The sequence below is a fragment of the Gigantopelta aegis genome, chromosome 9, assembly GCF_016097555.1.
Source record: "Gigantopelta aegis isolate Gae_Host chromosome 9, Gae_host_genome, whole genome shotgun sequence".
NCBI lineage: Eukaryota > Metazoa > Mollusca > Gastropoda > Neomphalida > Peltospiridae > Gigantopelta > Gigantopelta aegis.
Genome location: NC_054707.1, coordinates 36824908 through 36847315, shown reverse-complemented (window position 1 = coordinate 36847315; position 22408 = coordinate 36824908). Strand labels below are relative to the sequence as shown.

At 34.0% G+C, this 22408-nt stretch overlaps 1 protein-coding gene across 1 annotated transcript in view; it reads left to right on the top strand.

Annotated features, from left to right (window-relative positions):
* The window catches only part of LOC121380400 (sodium- and chloride-dependent glycine transporter 1-like), a 63342-nt gene extending 53522 nt beyond the window's left edge, over nucleotides 1-9820 (top strand). The window contains exons 12-15 of the mRNA XM_041509195.1: nucleotides 875-974; nucleotides 3320-3429; nucleotides 4280-4453; nucleotides 5523-9820. Of these exons, the coding sequence (XP_041365129.1) occupies nucleotides 875-974; nucleotides 3320-3429; nucleotides 4280-4453; nucleotides 5523-5678 (540 nt within the window). The 3' untranslated portion in view covers nucleotides 5679-9820. The remainder of the gene's footprint in view (nucleotides 1-874; nucleotides 975-3319; nucleotides 3430-4279; nucleotides 4454-5522) is intronic.
* Nucleotides 9821-22408: the final 12588 nt, after the last annotated feature.

Sequence of the window (22408 nt, the reverse complement as noted above, 5' to 3'; positions counted from 1 at the left end):
AAAAATGCATCGATCTGCTGTTCTTCTGTTAAACATTCATACTAAAAAATGCATCGATCTGCTGTTCTTCTGTTAAACATTCATACTAAAAAATACATCGATCTGCTGTTCTTCTGTTAAACATTCATACTAAAAAATGCATCGATCTGCTGTTCTTCTGTTAAACATTCATACTAAAAAATGCATCGATCTGCTGTTCTTCTGTTAAACATTCATACTAAAAAATACATCGATCTGCTGTTCTTCTGTTAAACATTCATACTAAAAAATACATCGATCTGCTGTTCTTCTGTTAAACATTCATACTAAAAAATGCATCGATCTGCTGTTCTTCTGTTAAACATTCATACTAAAAAATGCATCGATCTGCTGTTCTTCTGTTAAACATTCATACTAAAAAATACATCGATCTGCTGTTCTTCTGTTAAACATACATACTAAAAAATGCATCGATCTGCTGTTCTTCTGTTAAACATTCATACTAAAAAATACATTTATCTGCTTTTCTTCCATTCATAACTAAAAATATACATTGATCTGTTCTTCCATTCATAACTTAAAAAAACCCATTGATCTGGTGTTCTTCCGTTACATTCATACTAAAACATCATTGATCTGTTTTTCTTCCATTCATAACTAAAAAAATACATTGATCTGTTCTTCCATTAAACATTCATACTAAAAACCACATTGATGTTTTTCTTCCATTAACCATTGATATTAAAAAATACATTGATCTGATTTTCTTTCGAAAAATGTGTGTGGTCATGCATACTGTGGAATATCAGTCTTAAGTGCGTGCCCAAAAATGACAAAAAGAATGTTATTTACACTGAACTAAATTAAAATGAACATGTGTTTTGTCATCTTATAGGGAGGGATGTACGTCCTTCAGTTGATGGATACGTATGCCGCCAGTTGGTCCGTGTTTTTCATGGCCATTCTGGAGTGTGTTATTATTGGATGGATTTATGGTACGTATTTCTTTCATAATACCTACAGCTATAATTTGTCAAAATTATGATTTCATTTCCGGGGGGATATAGCCCAGTGGTAAAGCACATGATCGGTGTGGGATTAATCTCCGTTGTTCCAGCCAGTGCACCACGACTGGTATATCAAAGGCTGTGGTATGTACTACCCTGTCTGTGGGATGGTGCATATAAAATATCCTTTAACCATATGTCTGATGCCATATAACCGTAAATACAATGTGTTGAGTGTGTCGTTAAATGAAACATTTCCTTTCCTTTTTTTTTTTTTTTTTTTTTTTTTTTTTTTTTTTTTTTTAAATAGTTTATTGCCCCAGAAATATGTTATGATAGTCTCAGGGTTGGGGCCCTGATTTCACTACCTTACAAAGTACATAACAAACAATATACTAATATATAAGAAAGGAGCAGTAACAAAAGTGGAAATAAAAAGAAGATTGAAAACAGAAAACTTAAAATGAAGTTATTGATATACTTCCAAACTGGCTTCATACTTAAAATTATACACATAACAAAAGTATTAAGTGTCTCAGTTGTGGCCTTCTAGAACTTTTAACTATGGTCCCCAATTGTCGTCGAATTCTGTATGTAAAAAGCTTTTATAATATATATATTTTTCTATTTTAACTTATCTTTAATAAAATTGTTGATACCAGTTTCATTTAGTGTACTCTTTTTTAATTTTGATTTGTATATGTAATATTTTACGTTAACAATTAACCAGTTTACAAATGTATGTTTACTATTTATAATTCCAAATAAAACTGTGTTCCTATTCAACTGGGTATAATCACCTTTTTGTAATAACTTTTTCTATAATACTCCAGAGTTCAACGACTTTAGGACAGTCATAAAATAGATGCTGCAGTGTTTCTGGTTCGTGTGAACAAAAATTATACATACTAGAATCAATCGGTTTTATTTTATGTAAAAAGGTATTTGTTGGTATAATTCTATGTAAAATCTGGTATTGAAACCACAACAGCGTTGGGTCTTTTAAAGAGCAAAATGGTAAACTATAATATTTCGCCCATAATGAAGAGGTAAAATCACACCCTTCGGCTGAATATTTCATTTGTGATGTAGGAACTATAGATGATTTATTTAGTAGTTTGTCTTTTAGAAAGAATTTAATTTTCGATGGAAATATTGGATTTTTGCCTAAATTGAATGTTTGGTTATTGGATTTATTTTATCACGCATAAAGGATTTGACAGCCGTTAATAACGAGGTATATTCTTAAAAATTTGACCTTATGTTATATTTTGCTTTGAAGGTATCAAAGTTCATGTATCGTCCTTCGTCATCTAATAAATCTTGTATAAATAATATACCTTTTTCAATGTAGTGTTTATAAAATATAGTTTTTTTGTCTATTAATATGTTATTATTATACCAAATATTAGAACTTAACAAATCATCATTATTAAAGCCGTGTTTTTGTTGAAGTATTAGCCTCCTTTCCTTTCTTAATGCATACAGTTATAATAGTCGAAGCTTTCATTTCATTTCAGTATTTCTAAAGTTGGATTAACAGTAAAATCAGTTTTTTTAGTAACATGTTGCTTCTTTTATTCTAAATTATACACCAAATTGTTCGTCTCAGGACTGGCAATATTTGATGATTTGTGGCCTTGGAACATACATTTTGAGGACTGAGGAAAGAGATAAAATGTTTATCCTGAGTTTATTTAGATGGGTAATAAAATTCTGTGATTTGTGATTTTTTTTTAAAAGTTTAAAGTTTGTTTTGTTTGATGGCACCACCAGAGCATATTGATTTATTAATCAACGGCTACTGGATGTCAAACATCTGGTAATTTTGGTGTAGGAGAGGAAACCCGCAACTCTTTTCCATTAGCAGCAAAGAATCTTTTTATATGCACCATCCCACAGACAAGGTAGCACATCCCACGGCCTTTGATATACTAGCTGTGGTGCACTGGCTGGAATGAGAAATAGCTCAGTTAGAAGAACAATTTGCTTAAACAATGAAATACTACTGGTTTGGAGACGAGGCGGAGGATTTGTGCTATTAGCAGCACTGTACAATACTTCAACAATTGGTATATTAAAGGTCGTGGTATGTGCTATCCTGTCTGGGAAAGTTCATATAAAAGATCCCTTGCTGCATTAGAAAAAATGTGGATTTCCGCTGATGACTACTTGTCAGAATTATCAAATGTTTGACATCCAATAGCCGATGATTAATTAATCAATGTGCTCTAGTGGTGTCGTTAAACAAAACAAATTTCTTACAGTACTTATGTGGTCAGGTATCATGAATAAAGTTGTGTCATTTATTTTATTTCTTTTCTAAAATACAGGTGCCGACCGGTTCCTTAATGATATTGAACAGATGATAGGGGTGAGAGGTCGACACTGGAAAAACTTTTTCAAGGCTTTCTGGAAATACCTCACTCCAGGAACACTATTGGTACGTTACAAAATGTTACAATCAATTCTGACTTTAACAACATTAATTAAATTTTCTTTCCATCTATGCTCTTCACAGCAATCTGATCGGTTGTGTATGATTCTTACCGTTTAGTCCCCTACCGGTCCAACCAGAGGGGACCGTAGGTTTTGTGTCTGTCCGTCCATCTCTCTGTCTGTCTGTCCCACATATAGTTTTTTTTTTAATTGTTTTGTTTTTGCAATTCCTCAAGATATTGAGCTGAAATGTTTTGTATAACTTTATCACAGACAGTTACAGATCAGGTTTGACTTTCATTGTGGTTTACCCATTTTTGACAGAGTTCTGACCCTTGAACTTAGGAGATATGGAAATTAGTTGAGCCTGGCAGTGGACATGTATTTCTTTAGCAGTACTCTTCAAATGCCTGTTTGCATCTTTTGATGTACAATTTTGATTCTGTCACCGAGGCATTTGAATGGCATACGTAAAATGTTTGCCACAAATAGGTAATACCTGTATGATATCAGGTGCAAAAAATAATTCTTGTTTAAATACTTTCCAATTATTAATTAGTATAGGGTCCTTTTGGGGGGGGGGTGGGGGGGTTTACCACTAATATTCTAAGCAAGAACGTGAATTTAATATATATGTTTTGTTGTCCAAAAGGCCTCCAGATTTCATGGAAACGATACAAATTTCTTTTCCCATTATTATCATATCGAGTACAGAACCGAAAAAGTGTTAAACACAAAATTTGAAATCCCATGGCCATTAAAAGGCTTTAATTAATCATCTGAATCGTATGAACAATGGCAGAAAATTTCGACAGTCGAAAACATTAAAGCTTATATTCATTATTATTTTTCAGTTTCTTCTGTTCTTCAACTGGATTGAATACAAACCAATGTCGTACGCTGGCCGCAAGTACCCATTCTGGGCCAACATCATCGGCTGGGTGATGGCATTTATTCCAATCATCGCCATTCTCAGCATGAGTGCATTGAAACTAAGACAAGCTCCTAGTGGACTCAGTCTTATCGAGGTATGTGCCTTAACAAGTTCTTAGAGATAAAGCTGAAGCGTGTGTTGTTTACTGGACGAAGGAGCTGGTGCAAGTCCATCTCAGCGCCCACGACAGGCGTGTGTTACAACAGCTTGCTCGGAATGTACACATTAATACTTATGACCTGACCTGACCTGTTTAATGGCGCCACATATAGCACATAGATTAATTAATCATTGGTTATCGGATGTCAGACACTTGAGAGTATAGTCTTCAGAGAAAGCTGCTATATTTTCCGAATTCTGATAAATATGAAAAAGTTTATTTAAAGGCACCACTAGAGCACATTGATTTATTTATCATCGGCTATTGGATGTCAAACATTTGGTAAAAAAAATTAGCATATAGTCTTTCTGAGGAAACCCACTACATTTTTCCCATTAGTAGCAAAAAATCTTATATTCAACGTCCCACAGGCAGGATAGCACATACCACAGTCTTTGATATACCCGTTGTGGTGCACTGGCTGGAATGAGAAATAACCCAATGGGTTCACCAAAGATCTGACTGCACATACGGTGAGCGCCTTACCCACTGGGCTGCCTCCCGCTCCAATAAATAAGTAATGCATGTTGATGTTTTGGTAGCCAAATTAAAGTGGTTTCGTTTTTTTTCAGAAATGATTATATATAAAGAGGCAAACTTTTTGTACATCTGAAGATGGGTGTCGACATTTGTGTGTTTCAATTATTGATTAATTGCTTCCCTTGTCCAGGACAAAAAATTCAAGCCAGATCAGGCCTTAGAGATTTGAAAATCTGTATGTCCTATTTATTGGTTACACAGAAACAGATCCAGGTAACTCATATCCTTTTTGGCAAACCCGTTTAGTTTATTCAAAATTAGATTTGCATGAGCAATGCGCGAACAAAACGATCGTTCTTGCAATTTTCAGAGGCCTATACCTAAAACAGACCTCATTTACCATCAGCTAACTTCACCAAAGAAATGGTTCCCACAAACTACACAATTACAGCAAAACAAACAAATGTGCTAGAAGTTACTAACAAAACTGTATAATATTTCATTTTTTAAATTCTTTTTCCAGAAAATCCGGCATATGTTGAAACCATCGGCAAGCTGGGGTCCAGCTCATAAAATACCCAAGTTCGATATCACCGATGTGGACAATGGAAAGGTCGATGCTAGGACCATAACGAACCCAGGATTTAATGGAAACGGTCCCTTCGAGACAAAAATATGAAAGTAATTTTAGGTGGTTCTCTCTCCTTTTTTTCTTTTTTTTCTAGATCAGGCAGTTGTCAATTTTCCAAAAGCATGTTCTTGCAAGCTGGGCAAGAGGTTTACGAAACTTTCATATCAGCACTGTGTGGTAGCAGTTGTTTGTTTTTCGCGTTCGATCAGGATTTAATTCGTCACACTCGTTGCCATTTTTGTTTGACTGTTAAGGAAGATAACTCTTGCTTAATCTTTCCTCGTGGAACAGCTTTTGTGTTGATTGTTATCAACACAATGTATCTGAGGCAGGACCTCCCGATTCCATCGGTTCTATTCTCAGACAATCAGGAAAGTGAGAAACTTGTCCATGTCCAGTCTATCAAGAAGTACATTACAAGAGTGAAGTAAAACAAGAAAAGGAAAAGCAAGCGTAGGTCGGCACATTTAACCCTTAAAGCTGGCCGTAATTTCTTTCTACCATTTATAACTACATGTCATTCTGCACACAAATGTATCTTGGTTTTTAACCCTAATCTCAGCTATAGGGCATTTTTTTATTTTTTTTTTATTTTTTTATTTAGCATACAATTAATCAAGAAAGCATTTAAATAGTAATGTGGAACAGGAACAGTTGTTAAGCTTAATGTATCAAAGACTGACAGCAAAAAATGGTTGTCTTTTTTGTTTGTTGCAATAATGAGTAATCGTCTTTCACATTTGTTACATTTTTTTAAATATTGCTGTTAATGGAAGGAATTCAAGGCTATATATTTTTTAAACTTTATAAAACTTTGGACCTAGTCAATTCTGGTATTTAGCCTTTGATATATGATGTACATTTTATATCTTTAACTTAAATAGGGATTAAAAATCCAGTGATTTTTTTTTGCGTGTGCAAAATAAACATACATGTTTTAGATGGAAAGTCTCCAACCTCGCTGCATTAATGTCATATAATTATCACTGAAGTGTGTGAAGTCGGCAACAGTTTATCTTAGCATTCATGTACCTTTTTCAACCTAGCAGTATGAGACTGAATTTATCAACATCTTATGTTACTGTGCCTGACAAATATTTGTTTTATTTAAAAATGTAATAACACACGTTTGCTTGACGAGTCATGTTGCCATTGTTCCGATGAGTTTGATCTAGTAAGGCTGGAAAATTGCATTGTTGTTATGGAGAGTGGTTGGACGATTGGTTTTCAGATCTACCAAAGAAAAGGCTGGACAAGAAGAAATGAATGCAACTTTAAATCGGTATATGTATCTGTACATAACTGTTCCTTTAAGATGTCTGGACAAAAAGAATAAATGAACGCAGGTTTGAATTGATACATGTATCTATATATAACTGTTCCTTTAAGGCGTCGGCATCAGCAGATTTGGAATATGTACTTTTCTGGCCTGCAGAATTGTTGATTGGAGAAAAAACCCAAAGAGAACTGATATGACATTGCATCAAGATACGTATCTTGTACATACGGTTTTGTGTAAAACTCTGGAATATGTCTGTGTATTTTCTAACCTGCTGAAAAGTAGGTTGAAAAGTTTAGAACTGATTTGATGCAATTTTGCTTCAAGGTGTGTATCGAGGTGTGTATCTGTACAATACGGTTTGTGTAAAAGCCTTGGGAACACATCTGGATATATTCCAACCTTCTGAACAAAAAGACTGATTACTGTATCTCGCGGTTTTGCATAAAGTTATGTACATGTTTCTGTAAACCATTGATGGCCTAGGAATGTACGTGGACCCATCATTCTGACTTGTTAAGGAACTGGAGAAGACTGGATGCTGAATTAATGCAGCTTCGCGTTAATATATGTATATTTATATTATGTAAGACTTGTTCATAGCTTTGGATTACGCCTGAACATATATATTTTTTGTTCCTATCTGGAAGTTTGTTCATAGAAGCAAGACCGGTGAATTTTACATATCAACATACTTGTCGTAGGTGTTTCGACTGTTGTTAACAATCTGGTCATTGCATCTAAATTCAAAAGATTTATATTCGAAAAAAAGATTTCAACTTTACCATCATCATTATTAACATTCAGGTTTGATGTGTGGGGTTTAACCATTGTTGTTTTGTTTCCGTTTTGTTTTGTTTGTTGTTTTTCTTATCCTACGAACACTTGTGACTTGTTTATATTGCATAATGCATTTTACAGAAACCAAGTTGCCGTTACAAATATAGAAAACGTAAACTTAGATCCAAATATAGAAAACGTAAACATAGATCCAAAATGCAATTTAAACCCATTTGTGGCAATTGTCATATTAGATGACCTAATGTTGTTGCTGATTAAACAATGTACTGAGGTGTTTTTTTAAAATACATATGCATTTCATTTTGTAAATATAAAATGAAAAAAAAGAAAGAACATGTAACTGTTTGGAATATCGACAGTAAATCCTCAGCATATGATGTGCACCAGAGTCCGTGCCCATGTTGCCTAGGTAACCCAATTACGTCGGGTCGGGTCGGGTCGGGTTAGGTTAATCTTTGATCCCATGCATACATCTACGTAAAGTTCACACATGACCACCACAGATTCAGTTTGTAAGATTGCAAACTACTACATCTTTGTAGAGGATCATGATATCGGTCTGCGTGTTTATGTAATACTGCTGCATAATTGGTTTGCTAATTAAAGTAAATTTGTATTTAAAAACAAAAACAAAAAACCCACTTTTTTTTCACTGAAATTTCTTACACTTTTATTTTATTTTTACTCATTAAAAGTCATTGACCGTAGTTTCTGGGGTATATTTTTTTTCTGTTTTGTATAAAATGTTACTATAGACATCAAGATAACCTAAAAGTGATTAGATTTGCCAAAATTAATAATTTAAGCAAGACATTGTAAGTTGTACTATGTACCAGAAAAAATAGCTGTCATAGCCAAAAAATATTTTACAATGCCTAGAGCTACGTTTCTGTATGTATGCTTTTCCTGTCTGTTTTACATCAATCTGTGAATGAGCAAAATAATGTGTGTGCCATGTCTGTTTCAATGCGAACCGTGCATGAACAATGTATGTGAATTTGGAATCGCTTTTCAAGTGATTTATTCATGGATACACTGATGACAGATGTGTGATATTTCACAAGAAATGACGTCATATTATGGAAGAAAGAATCATTGTCAATATGTGCAAGAAGCCTTAAACTGACTGATGGTCTTCACTGTATCCTTTTGAAATTAATATTCTGTCAGTGTGCATTTATGGATGGCTATATATGTGCACAGATATTGCGATTCATATACTAGTATTCAAAGATCCGTGCAATATGAACACGGACAATGTGCATATGGCGACGTAGCTTAATACACGGAATTAGGGTCAGTGACTTTAATTAATAATTATAATTTTGAAATTAAACTGACCCATCCCACTCTGAAGTAGAACGCGATGGCAAACTGGATTTTTTTTTTTTTTTTTTTATAATTTAATTTTAAGGAGGGTTTCACTGCAGTGTTTTATAAAATGTCAAAGTAAATGTACCCATGCTGGCAAATAGAAATATTATAAGCTACATGTATTGAAGTCAAATTTGGGCATAATGATTTTAAGTTTTTGTCTTATAAATATAATATTTTTAGAGTGGATAAGTGAGAGGTCCATGGCAGGTTTTTTTTTCTACCTTTTGAAAAAAAACCCCAAAACATGTGCAGTAAATGTGTTATATATTTTCAATATTGTCCTTATAAATGCATGCTAGGACTTCAGTGATAAAACAAATTACATTTTGTTAGCTTTTTAGCCTGAATAAAATATATAATGCATTTATGTTTGACAATGACATTAAGATTGATGCACAAAATACTCCAAAAACATTATTGATCCAGAATTCAAAATGCTAGATTATAATGTTGATAATTATTAACAACACTACACGGACTGACAAAAGAAATTTTACAACCTTTGTAAATAATAGTTTAAAACTTTAACAAAAATATGCAAAACATAAATTCCTTAAAAAGATAATACATGGAAGTAAAAAAAATAAAAATACTAACAGTAAAAGTAGTCTGGGTACAAGTTATTCAGCTTTTTAAAGGGACACGCCCTAGTTACGGCTAGTTGTTAACCATTATGGCATTGTTTTTCGCTATTAAACCCATTTTTTCACAAATAAAATTGCACTTTACTTACATTTTATTATTTAGAATACACATTTCCATTCACCTGAAGTGCTTTTTGGTAATCCTGGTAATCCTGATGTTTTTAAAACCACGAAATGCATTTTTTGTATTTCTTAAAAATCCGCGTGCACTCGAGAAAAAAGCGTTAAGCAAGCGAGGTCCAATCTATTTTTAGAGGGAATCTTACTGTGTAAATGTCACAGATGTTGGTATACCATGTGACCGTTATCATTTTGGTTTGGTTTGTTTTCTCGTGCACGGTTCGTGCAATCAACATCCGATTTGTTGTCTGCTTGTTGTTCATTTGTGAGATTTTTCTTCACAATTCGTGAACATTTTCAGTAACAATAAAGTTCAGACAAGTAAGTATCTCAATACAAAACGTTACAAACCCTTAAAACCAATAATTTTGCTAAGTCTTATGATATCTGGAGAGGGGATACAACCAGGACAGAACAGTTGGAACATGTCCAGGAGAAGTGAAAGGAACGCACCCCAAGTCTGTGCGCGCTCTGTGAAATTTGTCGTGACATAGGCATTGTTGTGCTTTGAGCGACATCTACCGGTTTTTCAGAATACTAACTTTCAAGATTATTTCAAGCAATTGGGACATGGGGATTCCCATGGTATTTATCGATATAAAACCTGCGTTTTCACTCCATTTGATAAAAACGTGATCTAAGTGTGTTACGGTTTGTAGATTAACCAAATTATAATTTATTTTTGCTGGATGGAACTAGGGCGTGCGGCTTTAATATTTGGTGGGTTTTTTTTACAGAACACCAACTTTAAATAACGGTGTGTTGAATGCAAAATGCAAGTCATATTGTTAACAAAATTTGGAAACTATTAATATAAAATGCCCCCAGCCCCTCACTGAATTTAGCTATAAAAAAATTGAAATAAATTTGGTTAAATTCTCAACAGTCACTTCAGTGTAACTCTGTCACATCTCTAAAACCGTCGATACATGATATATTTGAAAAACGATAGTTCTATGTAAGATAAGTAAATTGTCAAAAGTTAATGAAAATTTTCTGCAAGTTACAGTATTTGTATGTTGTTTGACAGTGCTTGTCGCAGGTAATGCAAGGAATTCAACACATATTATTAAATGTAATAAACAAAACTACGTGTAGGACTATATGGAACTAAATGTTGTGAAAACGTGGATGGTGTAGCAACCATTGACATCTATACAGGACCTTGAAATATACCAAAGACCATTTATTTATTGTGTACGGGGGCCAAATGTTCGCATGGCAGCTATTTTAAGACATGTACATAGATGTAGCATAGTGATTATTGTATTATATAATCCTAGTATTATTAATTATGTGTTTTTTTCTTGTTGTTTCCTTGGTAACCATATATTTACTACAGGCACATAGTCATATGTATATATCTTTGGCTCTTTATCGTGAAAACATTCCGTGTGGTGAATAAAAGAAAAATTGAGGATTAATCAATATTTTAATTGGGTTAAAATGTTCAACCTAACACTGGTAAACAATCTGGTCATTTCCCATTCTGAATTTTTTTAAATGTTTTTATCAGAAGTCAAAATGATAGAAATAATATATTGGTTATTAGGTGATCACAGGTGATATCTGTCATTTAATGTCGTAATAAATCAGGTTTTAGGTGATCATAAGTGAGAAATGTCCCTTAATGTAATAAATCGGGTTTTAGGTGATCACAAGTGATAAATGTCCGTTAATGTCGTAATAAATCGGGTTTTAGGTGATCACAAGTGATAACTGTCCCTTAATGTCACCTTCCATCAGTGCCTTCATTATCTCATCTTCCTAAAACTCAAAATAACAAATTTGTTGCTACGTTGTTGCTTTGAATACGCACACTTTTTTTGTTATTACTGCTAAAAATAAGCTTATTATAGGTGGGGTTTTTATTATTATTTTTTATTATTAATTGTTAATTTAGTTGGGTTTTTTAATCTTGAACAATATATTTGCAAGTAAAAAATACGTCTGTAGAATTAATTTTTGCCAGACTTAATTCTGATAAATGAATAAGTTACTTTGCCTTAAATTTCAACAGGGGAGGCATTTTAAAAACTCAGATGTTTGTCAAAAACAAACTATATTTTATTTTTGACCAAACATTCTTTGGGGAATATTTTTAAAAAATTAATATTTAATGCAGTTTGATTTAGTCATATTAACCAGTAAATAAAACTTTTAAGATTGAAATTTATGTAATTGAATGTTTCGGTATGCTCATGATAAAAGTAGCTATATGTCATAGAAAGTATAATACGAGTCAAATAAACATGGCTAAGATATTAAGTTCATAACTTGGTAAAAAAAACAACGAAAAAACCAAAACAAAAAACCCTGGGATTTTGAGTGGAACGTATGTCCGATATGATTGTAAGTTTGTCTGTGTGTAGCTGGATTGATTCACATGACATTACTATATGTACAAAACTGTAAAAACTTTCATGCCATGTGACCTCTTGCTTGTCAGCCAATCGTAGCCAATGTCTCAGCGATTCTGCAGCCGATAGGAAACTTTGTGGCAACTGTAGCTTTCAATAATATATTTAGCTAGATATATTAGTCGGTGTTTATTGTTATTGTTATTATTATTATTATTATTATTATTAACATCAGTCTTTGCCTCAAAAAGCGAGGGATCATTTTATATCCCCTTTCACACTTCACTTAAAACCTTTTAGGAGAATGGCAAATTGATGGCCTTAAAATAACGTCAAGAAAATATTGTTTTTAAACAAAGAAACTTTCCATTGTACACTTTGACCATTTATGTCTCATTTGTACCTATTTAAAAACCTCCCGAAATGCGTTCTGTGCATAGATGTAGCATAATTCAGAATACAGAATATTGTAGCTTCGCTAAAACTGTTTCTGCTTTGTTGTGTTTGTTATATATATTTACATATACAATGTGTGTTTTTATATGTAGTTTGTTGTCGTCGTCCTCCCAGAATCTCAAACAAATACACGGACAAGTTTTATTTTTGCATAATTAGATTTTTCTGTTGAACAAATGAAGCAGATCTATGCGTTATTTTTTAGCCAGTTAAATCCTTTGTTATATATATATATATATATATATATATATATATATATATATATATATATATATATATATATATATATATATATTATTTACAACTATTTAGATTCTTCAGAAATTTGTAAAACAACAATTGCAATTAGTAAAATTACATCAACCAAAATACTAAATATATTAATTTTAAAATGTGTCCTTCATGCCAATTAAGGTGTTAATTTTTTTTACTTTTTTAGTTTTTGTGGCACAGTAGCATTATTAAGTCCAGTCCCATCATTATCAAATCAATCGGAAATGGCTTTACGGAAACTATTATATAAGTTGTTGTCTGCAGCCTGATAGATTTGTATGTTGTGAATTTGTAACCGTGTTACTTTGTATAATTCCCAATATACAAGTCATTGTTACTCGATGCAACATTAAGAAGTACCACTGTATTTCCCAAGTGTAAGGTGTAAATTTTTAACGGAATATAAATGAATATTCCCAACAAAATAAAACTTCCATCTGTTACCTGTCAGACATGCCCATTGATGGAAATGTTTAGAGAAAGGATTCGGTTTATAAAAAGTAGGTTTGTGTCTGCAGTGGAATTTATTTTCAACATAACTTTAACCATCAGTGTTTTTGTACCATTGTGTTGTACAACAAAATGTATTTTGTATTTGAAGTCAGTAATTTACTAAGCATAGCTGACCAAGATGTCGGTTATTTACAAATGTATTTGACTAAACACGCAAAACATTGGTTGCATGTTGTTGAATAATTTTCTGTTTAATTGAACAGTTGTATTTGCCATTGCCTTGTTGAATTTTAAAATTGAGATTTTTTTTTTTTAATTTACAACTTTGACAGTTACCAGGAATTCCTTTACATTATATACATAATTATCGTAAATATGTATGATATATATTGCTGTTTTAGCAAGAGTATTATATATAAGCTGTTATTTATTTACAATTTTGCTTATTAACTTATAAGGAATGTTCAGTCAGCGTGAATATGAATTTGGAATCATTTTTCAAGTATAGTTACTATTAAAGTTGTACTGTTCTATTTATAAACATTTGAAACATGTTCATTGGCTTATATATCTTGTTTGACTGTTATATTTGACATTAACATCAGGGTAAAATACTTTACACTAACCATTGTATGACGGTTACGCTACTTTAAATTCACGTCAACTGCCAGTCGGTTACATCGTGAACCTTTAAATTAAGTTACAACCTTGAACAGCACCAGAATTTTATTTCGCTAGGCATATATATAATTTATGTAAACAAACAATTGGTTACCTGGGAGAAAATCACCTGAACCAGAGTTTGGTCCAAATCCCCCGATCGTCCTCCCTGATGCCAGTACTGGATCTGCCACTGAATAAGCAGCATAAAATATATAAAATATTTCATGTCACTACGTAATATAATAATAGGTCATCGATCTAGTCTTGATTAAGATTTTAACATTGCTAATGTTTGATGTATTAATTTTACAACTAAGTGCTGTGACATTGAGTTTTATTATCATTTTAATTTACGTGCTGTTTCATATAATTTTTACAACCCCCCCCCCCCCCCCCCTCCCCCAGTGCTTACTGACTGTTACGTACTACAGTTTTACAGTTTACTTTTTCATTCATTGATTATACGGAGTACTAAAGTTGACTTGCCTTATTGTTGTGTTTTTCCATATGCTGACACGTTTGCAGTTTAACAATGCAAAAATAATACGTTTATATTTATAGACATGATTCTGTGCTATCGGGTTGAAATTAGATCTTACTGTTCACCCCCGTCTTGTTTCTGTTGGTAGATCTGACACGAGCCAAGACCTTTTTACGAGTCCTGGGGCCTGATTCACTAAACTCGCACAACTTAGCTATCTCGCAGTGCAATGCTAAGAGGCTTGCAAAGAGGATGCTTTGTTGTCTAGCAGAGCCTAAGAGAGCTTTGTAAATTAGGCCCCAGATGACCAGTGAATTGGCATGAAACTTTACAATGAATAATGCTTTTAAAGGCATATTGTCACAGACCACTGACCTATTTAATGGTCTAACAAAGTATTACCTGAACAAAAATAATTTGACTTGTCCCTAAATGTACTTTATTCAACCATCTTCATAACCACCATACTCCATTTATTAATGACATTTTGTTAAAATAATTGAATTATGGCAATGGTCCATAATTCAAAAACTAAAATTGCCGAGAGGGATGACATGGATTTCACTCCCATCATGGTTCAGTTAAGGTGATGTGATAGCTAGATTTGCTTTCCAACAATTAATGTAATTTTTATTTATTATCCATTTTTAGAGAAAAATGGTCCTTAACTCAGTGACAGTATGCCTTTAAAGTCCAATTAGTGCAAACTGACTGCCGGTCTATGAATAGTTGATCTCGGGCTTCTGAGAATTGAACATCTGCATAATCCATTTATGGTTTATTCAAAAAACAAATTCACGTAACCCATTTTGTTGTTACGTAACCTGTCATGACCATGTAAAAGATGTCATAAATTCAATGCACAAACGAAAAATGGGTTACACAAAAACTATTCCTACGTGAGCAACACCTGCATCTAAACAAAGCCATCATGTTCCTTTGTCCAGATTCCTGTTCATTTGACCAATCAAAATGTAGGTTATAATCTGTCAGTAGCGTGAAACTTTTGAAAAGACTTCATATTGTCACATTGTTACAGGCACCTTGTCAGGCAGGTGCTTATAAAACTTTTACAGTCTAAAACTCGAGCCTCTAATAGAGTCTGACCGGCCTCAGTGGCGTCGTGGTTAGGCCATCGGTCTCAAGGCTGGTAGGTACTGGGTTCGGATCCCAGTCGAGGCATGGGATTTTTAATCCAGATACCGACTCCAAACCCTGAGTGAGTGCTCCGCAAGGCTCAGTGGGTAGGTGTAAACCACTTGCACCGACCAGTGATCCATAACTGGTTCAACAAAGGCCATGGTTTGTGCTATCGTGCCTGTGGGAAGCGCAAATAAAAGATCCCTTGCTGCTAATCTGAAAGAGTAGCCCATGTAGTGGCGACAGCGGGTTTCCTCTCAAAAACTGTGTGGTCCTTAACCATATGTCTGACGCCATATAACCTGTAAATAAAATGTGTTGAGTGCGTTGTTAAATAAAACATTTCTTTGTTTCTTTTTTCTAATAGAGTCTGAGATGTGAACGTCATGGCAACGCCATACAACTTGTATGCATGTGATTGCAGTAAAGATTGAGTCTGGACTCTAAAAGTTTTATAAGTACGGGCCCAGATTAAGATAAACCTTGTTCAGAAATAATGATTTGTCAAATAACTAAATAAATTAACCTCTTTTTTTTATAAATTTTATATATATATATATATATATAAATATAATATATATATATTATTATATATTTTGGTATATCATTAAACATTGATTGATTCCGATGTGCTAACAGATGAGTCTGGGTGGACAGTAACCTGTGAATTCCAATCCGATTGTCATTGTGCACATTCTGTATATATGGTACATAGCCTTTGTAAAACTACTGATGGAGCAGTTCATTCAGTTTTATACTTTAAAAAAAAAAAAAAAAAAAAAAAAGACGAGGAAAAATGGTTTGAATAAATGTGTGTTGGGGATTTAATTTTTATGTAAATACTGTATGTATATTTTAGATGTCTAAATGTCATTTGTGTGAACGATATACATGCGAAATGTAACGATATACATGCGAAATGTAATGATATACATGTGAAATGTGTGAACTTTTTTCCTACGTTAGCATTACGAGGGTTAACAGCCAGAGTTTGTCATGTCTACAGAATGTTTTTTAAATGTTGAAACCTGTTTATCAGGGTCTCCATCCAAGGAACAGTCAGCATAAATCCCTACTATCACAGTGGTCAATTTTTCCTAAGCCTGTTCCATGATGCAGCATAGCTTACTGTTATCATAAATTATGGTGAAAATTTACAATTGGTACAAGACAGTTATAAGCCACTAATGTAGGTATCTAGTGGCAGTTAGATGAATATTTGGTGATTTTTCTAAGAAGGGTACGAATTCATTTGTGCTAAAATGGATATAATATACACTTAACACCCTTTAACAATAAAACTTTATGTTGAATGAAAACCAGTTTAGGCCGTACAACCTTCATATAAAAAAATATGGGAGATAATTCTCATGTCTTGTCCATTCGGCAATTATTGCATCACAAATAAACTGGCAAAGTTTTTTTGTGCATGTCCATTATCATCAAATACATCCAAAAGAATCACTAACCAAATGTATTATTTAACTTTTCCTATGAAAGATTTTAGTTGTTTAAGAGGTGCACTTAGGACTAACGTACGGTTGCTTTGTAGAACGGTTGTAAATGTTATATATTCTGGCCGTAAAATTCATAGTAAGTTGCTGCAATTTACACTTGGCTACAATTCTTTCATAGAACGGGTCCCTGGAAAACATGACTTTGTCCGTGACGAGTTCTGGTTGTTGACCGTTGCCTGTAGGACATTTAGTTTTGATTCTTTTGATTCTTTTAAGTAAGACGGACATCGAATACTAGTTTTTAGTATAATTAGACTTGCAGGTGTCAGTCAATGTAAAACTGGGAACACTAGGTTTTAATACATGTTTTTATAACCTTGTCAGTGTTGGATATGGGGCGAGGTAATGTTGCGTAGGGTAGGATGGGTGTGTTTAACCAAATATATTTGTACCTTGATTCGTGAAAATCCTTAATTGAAAGCGAAGGTGGGTTGTTGTTTTTTTGTTGTTTTTTTATATTTTTTTTTATATTTTTTTTTATACCTTTTTTGTTGTTAAATTATCATGTTGCAAAACCTTAAATGTTATATTAATACATTGTGATTATTTTTAAGCATTAATTGAAAGAATATTTTTTTTTTTTTTTACTGTATATACAAAACTTCTAATTATTTAAAAGTAAAAAATATGAATTAAAAAACAGGTGTGGTGGGGGACTGACCCCAAACCCAGCCTTGTTTGAGTACATTGATCAAACAATTTTATATGTTTTAATAAATGTAATGCTGAAGTCGGCATTGAACACTATCATTCTCTAAACCCCCTCCCACCATAATGCATGCCCCCTCCAAATAGAAAGTACATGTACATGTTTTGTGTGCATAAGGACACAATATTTCATGCAACCTTCTTTCTGTTTGTGTGTTAGTTACTAAAACTTCCAACTGTTCATGTGGTGAATCGCAACATTTTAAAAATAAACGTTGCAGATGTAAATATCGGCAAAACTTAAAAATCATGTGAAATGTCATTTTTGAAATGTTGTGCCCTGTCTATCTTATATGACTTTAGCCTGAACAAAAAATACCTGAGTATTATTTTAAACTGCAAACTTCAGTCATTTGTTGACAGTGTGTATTGATTGAGCACTAATATACTACATCCAAGATTAATCTATTGATGCATTATTATTGTTACTGTTGTGTTGCTGTCGTGTAATTTTAGTTTTTAATTTTAATTATAGTATTTAAAAACCATTTTGTACGATGTATGCCATTAAGATAATGAGATTTTAAGTTTGTGCCTTGTGTTTTTATAGTCACCAGTTCAACAAATGAATTGTGCATTTGTTGCACCAGACCGGCCTCTGTGGCGTCGTGGCAGGCCATCGATCTACAGGCTGGTAGGTACTGGGTTCGGATCCCAGTCGAGGCATGGGATTTTTAATCGAGATACCGACTCCAAACCCTGAGTGTGTGCTCCGCAAGGCTCAATGGGTAGGTGTAAACCACTTGCACCGACCAGTGATCCATAACTGGTTCAACAAAGGCCATGGTTTGTGCTATCCTGCCTGTGGGAAGCGCAAATAAAAGATCCCTTGCTGCCTGTCGTAAAAAAGAGTAGCCTATGTGGCGACAGCGGGTTTCCTCTAAAAACAGTGTCAGAATGACCATATGTTTGACGTCCAATAGTCGATGATAAGATAAAAAATCAATGTGCTCTAGCGGCGTCGTTAAATAAAACAAACTTTTGTTGCACCAGAAGATGAATTGACTTCTTTATTTTTAACTGGAACAGTTTTAAGTTTTAAAAAAAATTTAGGTGGGGTGGGGTTGATGAAATTTATGATGAATGAATGTTAAAGAATCTGTTTTGTTCTTATTGAAATTCATTTTTCAAAAGGAAGTTTGGATTTTTCTTTTAGAGTTGTTGAGTTCTTTGATGGTTGCTTACTACAGTGTTGTATGGAATACCATTGGTAATAATAATAATAATAATAAAATTCTTTATTTTCAGAGGGTAAACACATTCAGTACAAGGTGACTGGTCTCCCATGAGGCCCTCTCTAATCTATACATGATATTATACATACATACATTCAAAGGGTAAGGATAATGAAAGAATATTTGCATTTGTTTGATAGGAGTATTTCGCGAAACACTGTTAAATAAGTGTTGTAGCAATTCGGAAATTAACATAACTTTTAATTTTTAAAAACTCCCGTGCTTTGTGAAAGTAGTGCTCATTAATTTCAGAACATGCTGCATAAACAAAAACAAAAATCATCCATTAGTTTTTCATTATTTTTACCAAAATTTAATGATTCATCTAAGAGATTAATTATATCTGCATAAATTGTTTTACACTTTGAATATCCCAGATATAATATACCAGTCAAATTTGCATACAACTGTCTAATGTTTACCATTTCAAACTATCGGATTTAAAAAATAAATATCAGATATCCAGATAGGTCATGTTTTAGAGTGCCCCAGATGTTTGACAAAATCACAGATCAAGTGATTAAACTGTACAAAACTATGACAAATTATCTGGCACTAAATACGCCCAGATGTTTTGCTAAACACTATCCCTCTTCGTTGTACATTACACGACCATATCACAATACACTACATTACTAACAGAAACTGTTAAACTAGACTATATCCCAGGCAACATAGAACTCGTGTATTCTAGACTGTATCCCAGTACAGAAGTTTAGTATTTCTATATTAATGTACTTGGTTTGCTTGTATTTATTTTCTAGGATCGTTAGTTAGTTAGTCTGACTGTGCCGTGCTTGGTTATTCTTCTGTTCCGTTATCCTGAACGTCATGTTTGTACATATTTTATCTTTCTTTGAAGAGTGCATTTTACTCAGGATTGCTGCGTTTCTAGGTTGTTTTACTTCTCTTTTTTTTTGTTGTTGAGTGAAACACAAGTGCACTTTATCCTGTACATTGACTGAATAAAGGGTATGGTATGAAATAGAATGGTCTTTTGTTAAAATTTATGTTGCTAGTTAATTTCTGATGAAGCGCACGCACACGCACTCACATACATGCACACGATACATGCACACGATACATACACACAGTCAAACGTATTGTGTTGGCAGCCACATGGAAGAAAGCAAAGTGACATCTCTTAAAGCCACTGATCAATATTGGCCAGTATTTTTTATTATTATTATTTTTTTAAATATATATAATTACAGATTTTTAAACATTATTACAAATACCTTTTTACTTATAGTCCTTCCCACAGGAAAACCCTTTTTTCATACTATGGAATTTACTACATGCCAATTATTTTATTTCTGAGGTGATTTTTTGTTTTCTAAATTGCACACAAAAATAGTGTTGTTTTTTGTTATTTCCAAAACACTAAACAAACAACAACAACAACAACAACAAAAAACACGTTTTTTTAGAAAGATTCTAAGAGTATGTATATGTATGGAAACGTATTTACTACTAGATGCAATGTCGCATACCTCTCAAAACATACACCTCACAAACACGTGCTTCTCATGAACAGAACATCGCTTAATATTAAAACTATTAATTTATACTCAATACAATAAGCAAGGTCTTTTTAACAGTTTTTAGTTGTTCTGGCTGCTTCTCTTTACTTGTGCTAGTCTCAAGACTCCACTGTCAGGACGAAATCGTCGCACTCAACAGTTGCCTTGTAATTTCCCCCAACTCTCGACTTGCGCTCAGATTAACAACTAATGGGTTCTAAGACAAGAATCGAGTTGTAAGAGCGCTCAGACTAGCAACTGGACAGTCGTAGAAGTGACAGCAAAACGTTAAGCAACTTGGTGATGACAGTTGTTAGTCTGTCCTAGCATTCCAGATTCCGCACATCGCAAGTATATTTTTGCGCTCGGGTCCAGTCAACTACTGTACATACATCTTGGTAAACAAACAAACAAAGATGAATTACATAAATACAACCGCAACGGACATCGCCATCTTTGTCACTTAAAATAGACGTGGCTATATACACGGTTGTCGTGTTTATGGCATCGGCTAATGAGGGCTAGCTATTTACACGGCGGTCGTTTTTTTCTAGTGGTGACATTTCCCATGCGTAGCAGTGCAGTCCATGGTAGCGCACTAGTTGAGACCAGGACGAAAATCGAGGCCACCAAAATTAATATTTCATTCAGTAGAAGACTGGTATGTACTGTACTGCCTAGGCGTACGAGACGGGCGGGTGGGTGTCTTTTTATTATGTATGTCCATCATTATACCTACAAAATTAGTTGTATTCCATGTACAAACGCGTAGTGATTCGTTCCCAACCCTATATAGCTGTTTGGTAGTAATGTTAATATGAATAAATGTTATTATCCAGACTCGGGCATTTTTGTTTAATTCGGGCAAAAGCTAGTCTGCCCCATCCTACACAAATACGCCTATAGGGGTGGGTGGGGGCAGTCTAGACAGTGGTGAGCGAAGTTTATATGGGGGTCGAGCCATACTACACCGGAAAATGTATTGAGCAGGGGTTTGGTCCGACAAAGAACCTCAACAGACTGCTGAAATAACTATTTTGGTGGTGCATAATGGCAAATCAGACTGAGTTATCGCGAAAGGTAAAGCATCCTTTTTAAACAGCCAGTACTCCGCAACTGATATAACAAAGGCCGTGGTATGTACTATCCTGTCTATGGGATTGTGCATATAAAAGATCCCTTGCTGCTAATCGAAAAAGAGTAGCCCATGAAGTGTCGACAGCGAGTTTCCTCTCTATATCAGTGGTTTTTAACCATATGTCTGACGCAATATAACCGTAAATAAAATGTGTTGAGTGCGTCGTTAAATTAAACATTTCCTTCCCTTTTTAAACAAGGCGCGAGAGGTAGATCAGCACTCGCCTGGGACGATCGCCATCGATAGACGACGTTTTTACCCGTTCCGACCTGTACTTCACAACTAGTATATCAAAGACCGTAAATGTACTATCGTGTCTATGGAAATGAGATCCCTTGCTGTGTTTTTGATGCCTCTGACGTGGCAGCGGGTCAACCCTTTTTGTCTCTCTTTCTCTGTCTGTCTGTCTGTCTGTCTGTCTTTCTGTCTGTCTGTCTGTCTGTCTGTCTGTCTGTCTGTCTGTCTGTCTGTCTCTCTCTCTCTCTCTCTCTCTCTCTCTCTCTCTCTCTCTCTCTCTCTCTCTCTCTCTCTCTCTCTCTGTCTGTCTCTCTCTCTCTCTCCCCCCCCCCCCAAGTGTTAAAATATGTTCAACACCAAATAGCCGTAGTCT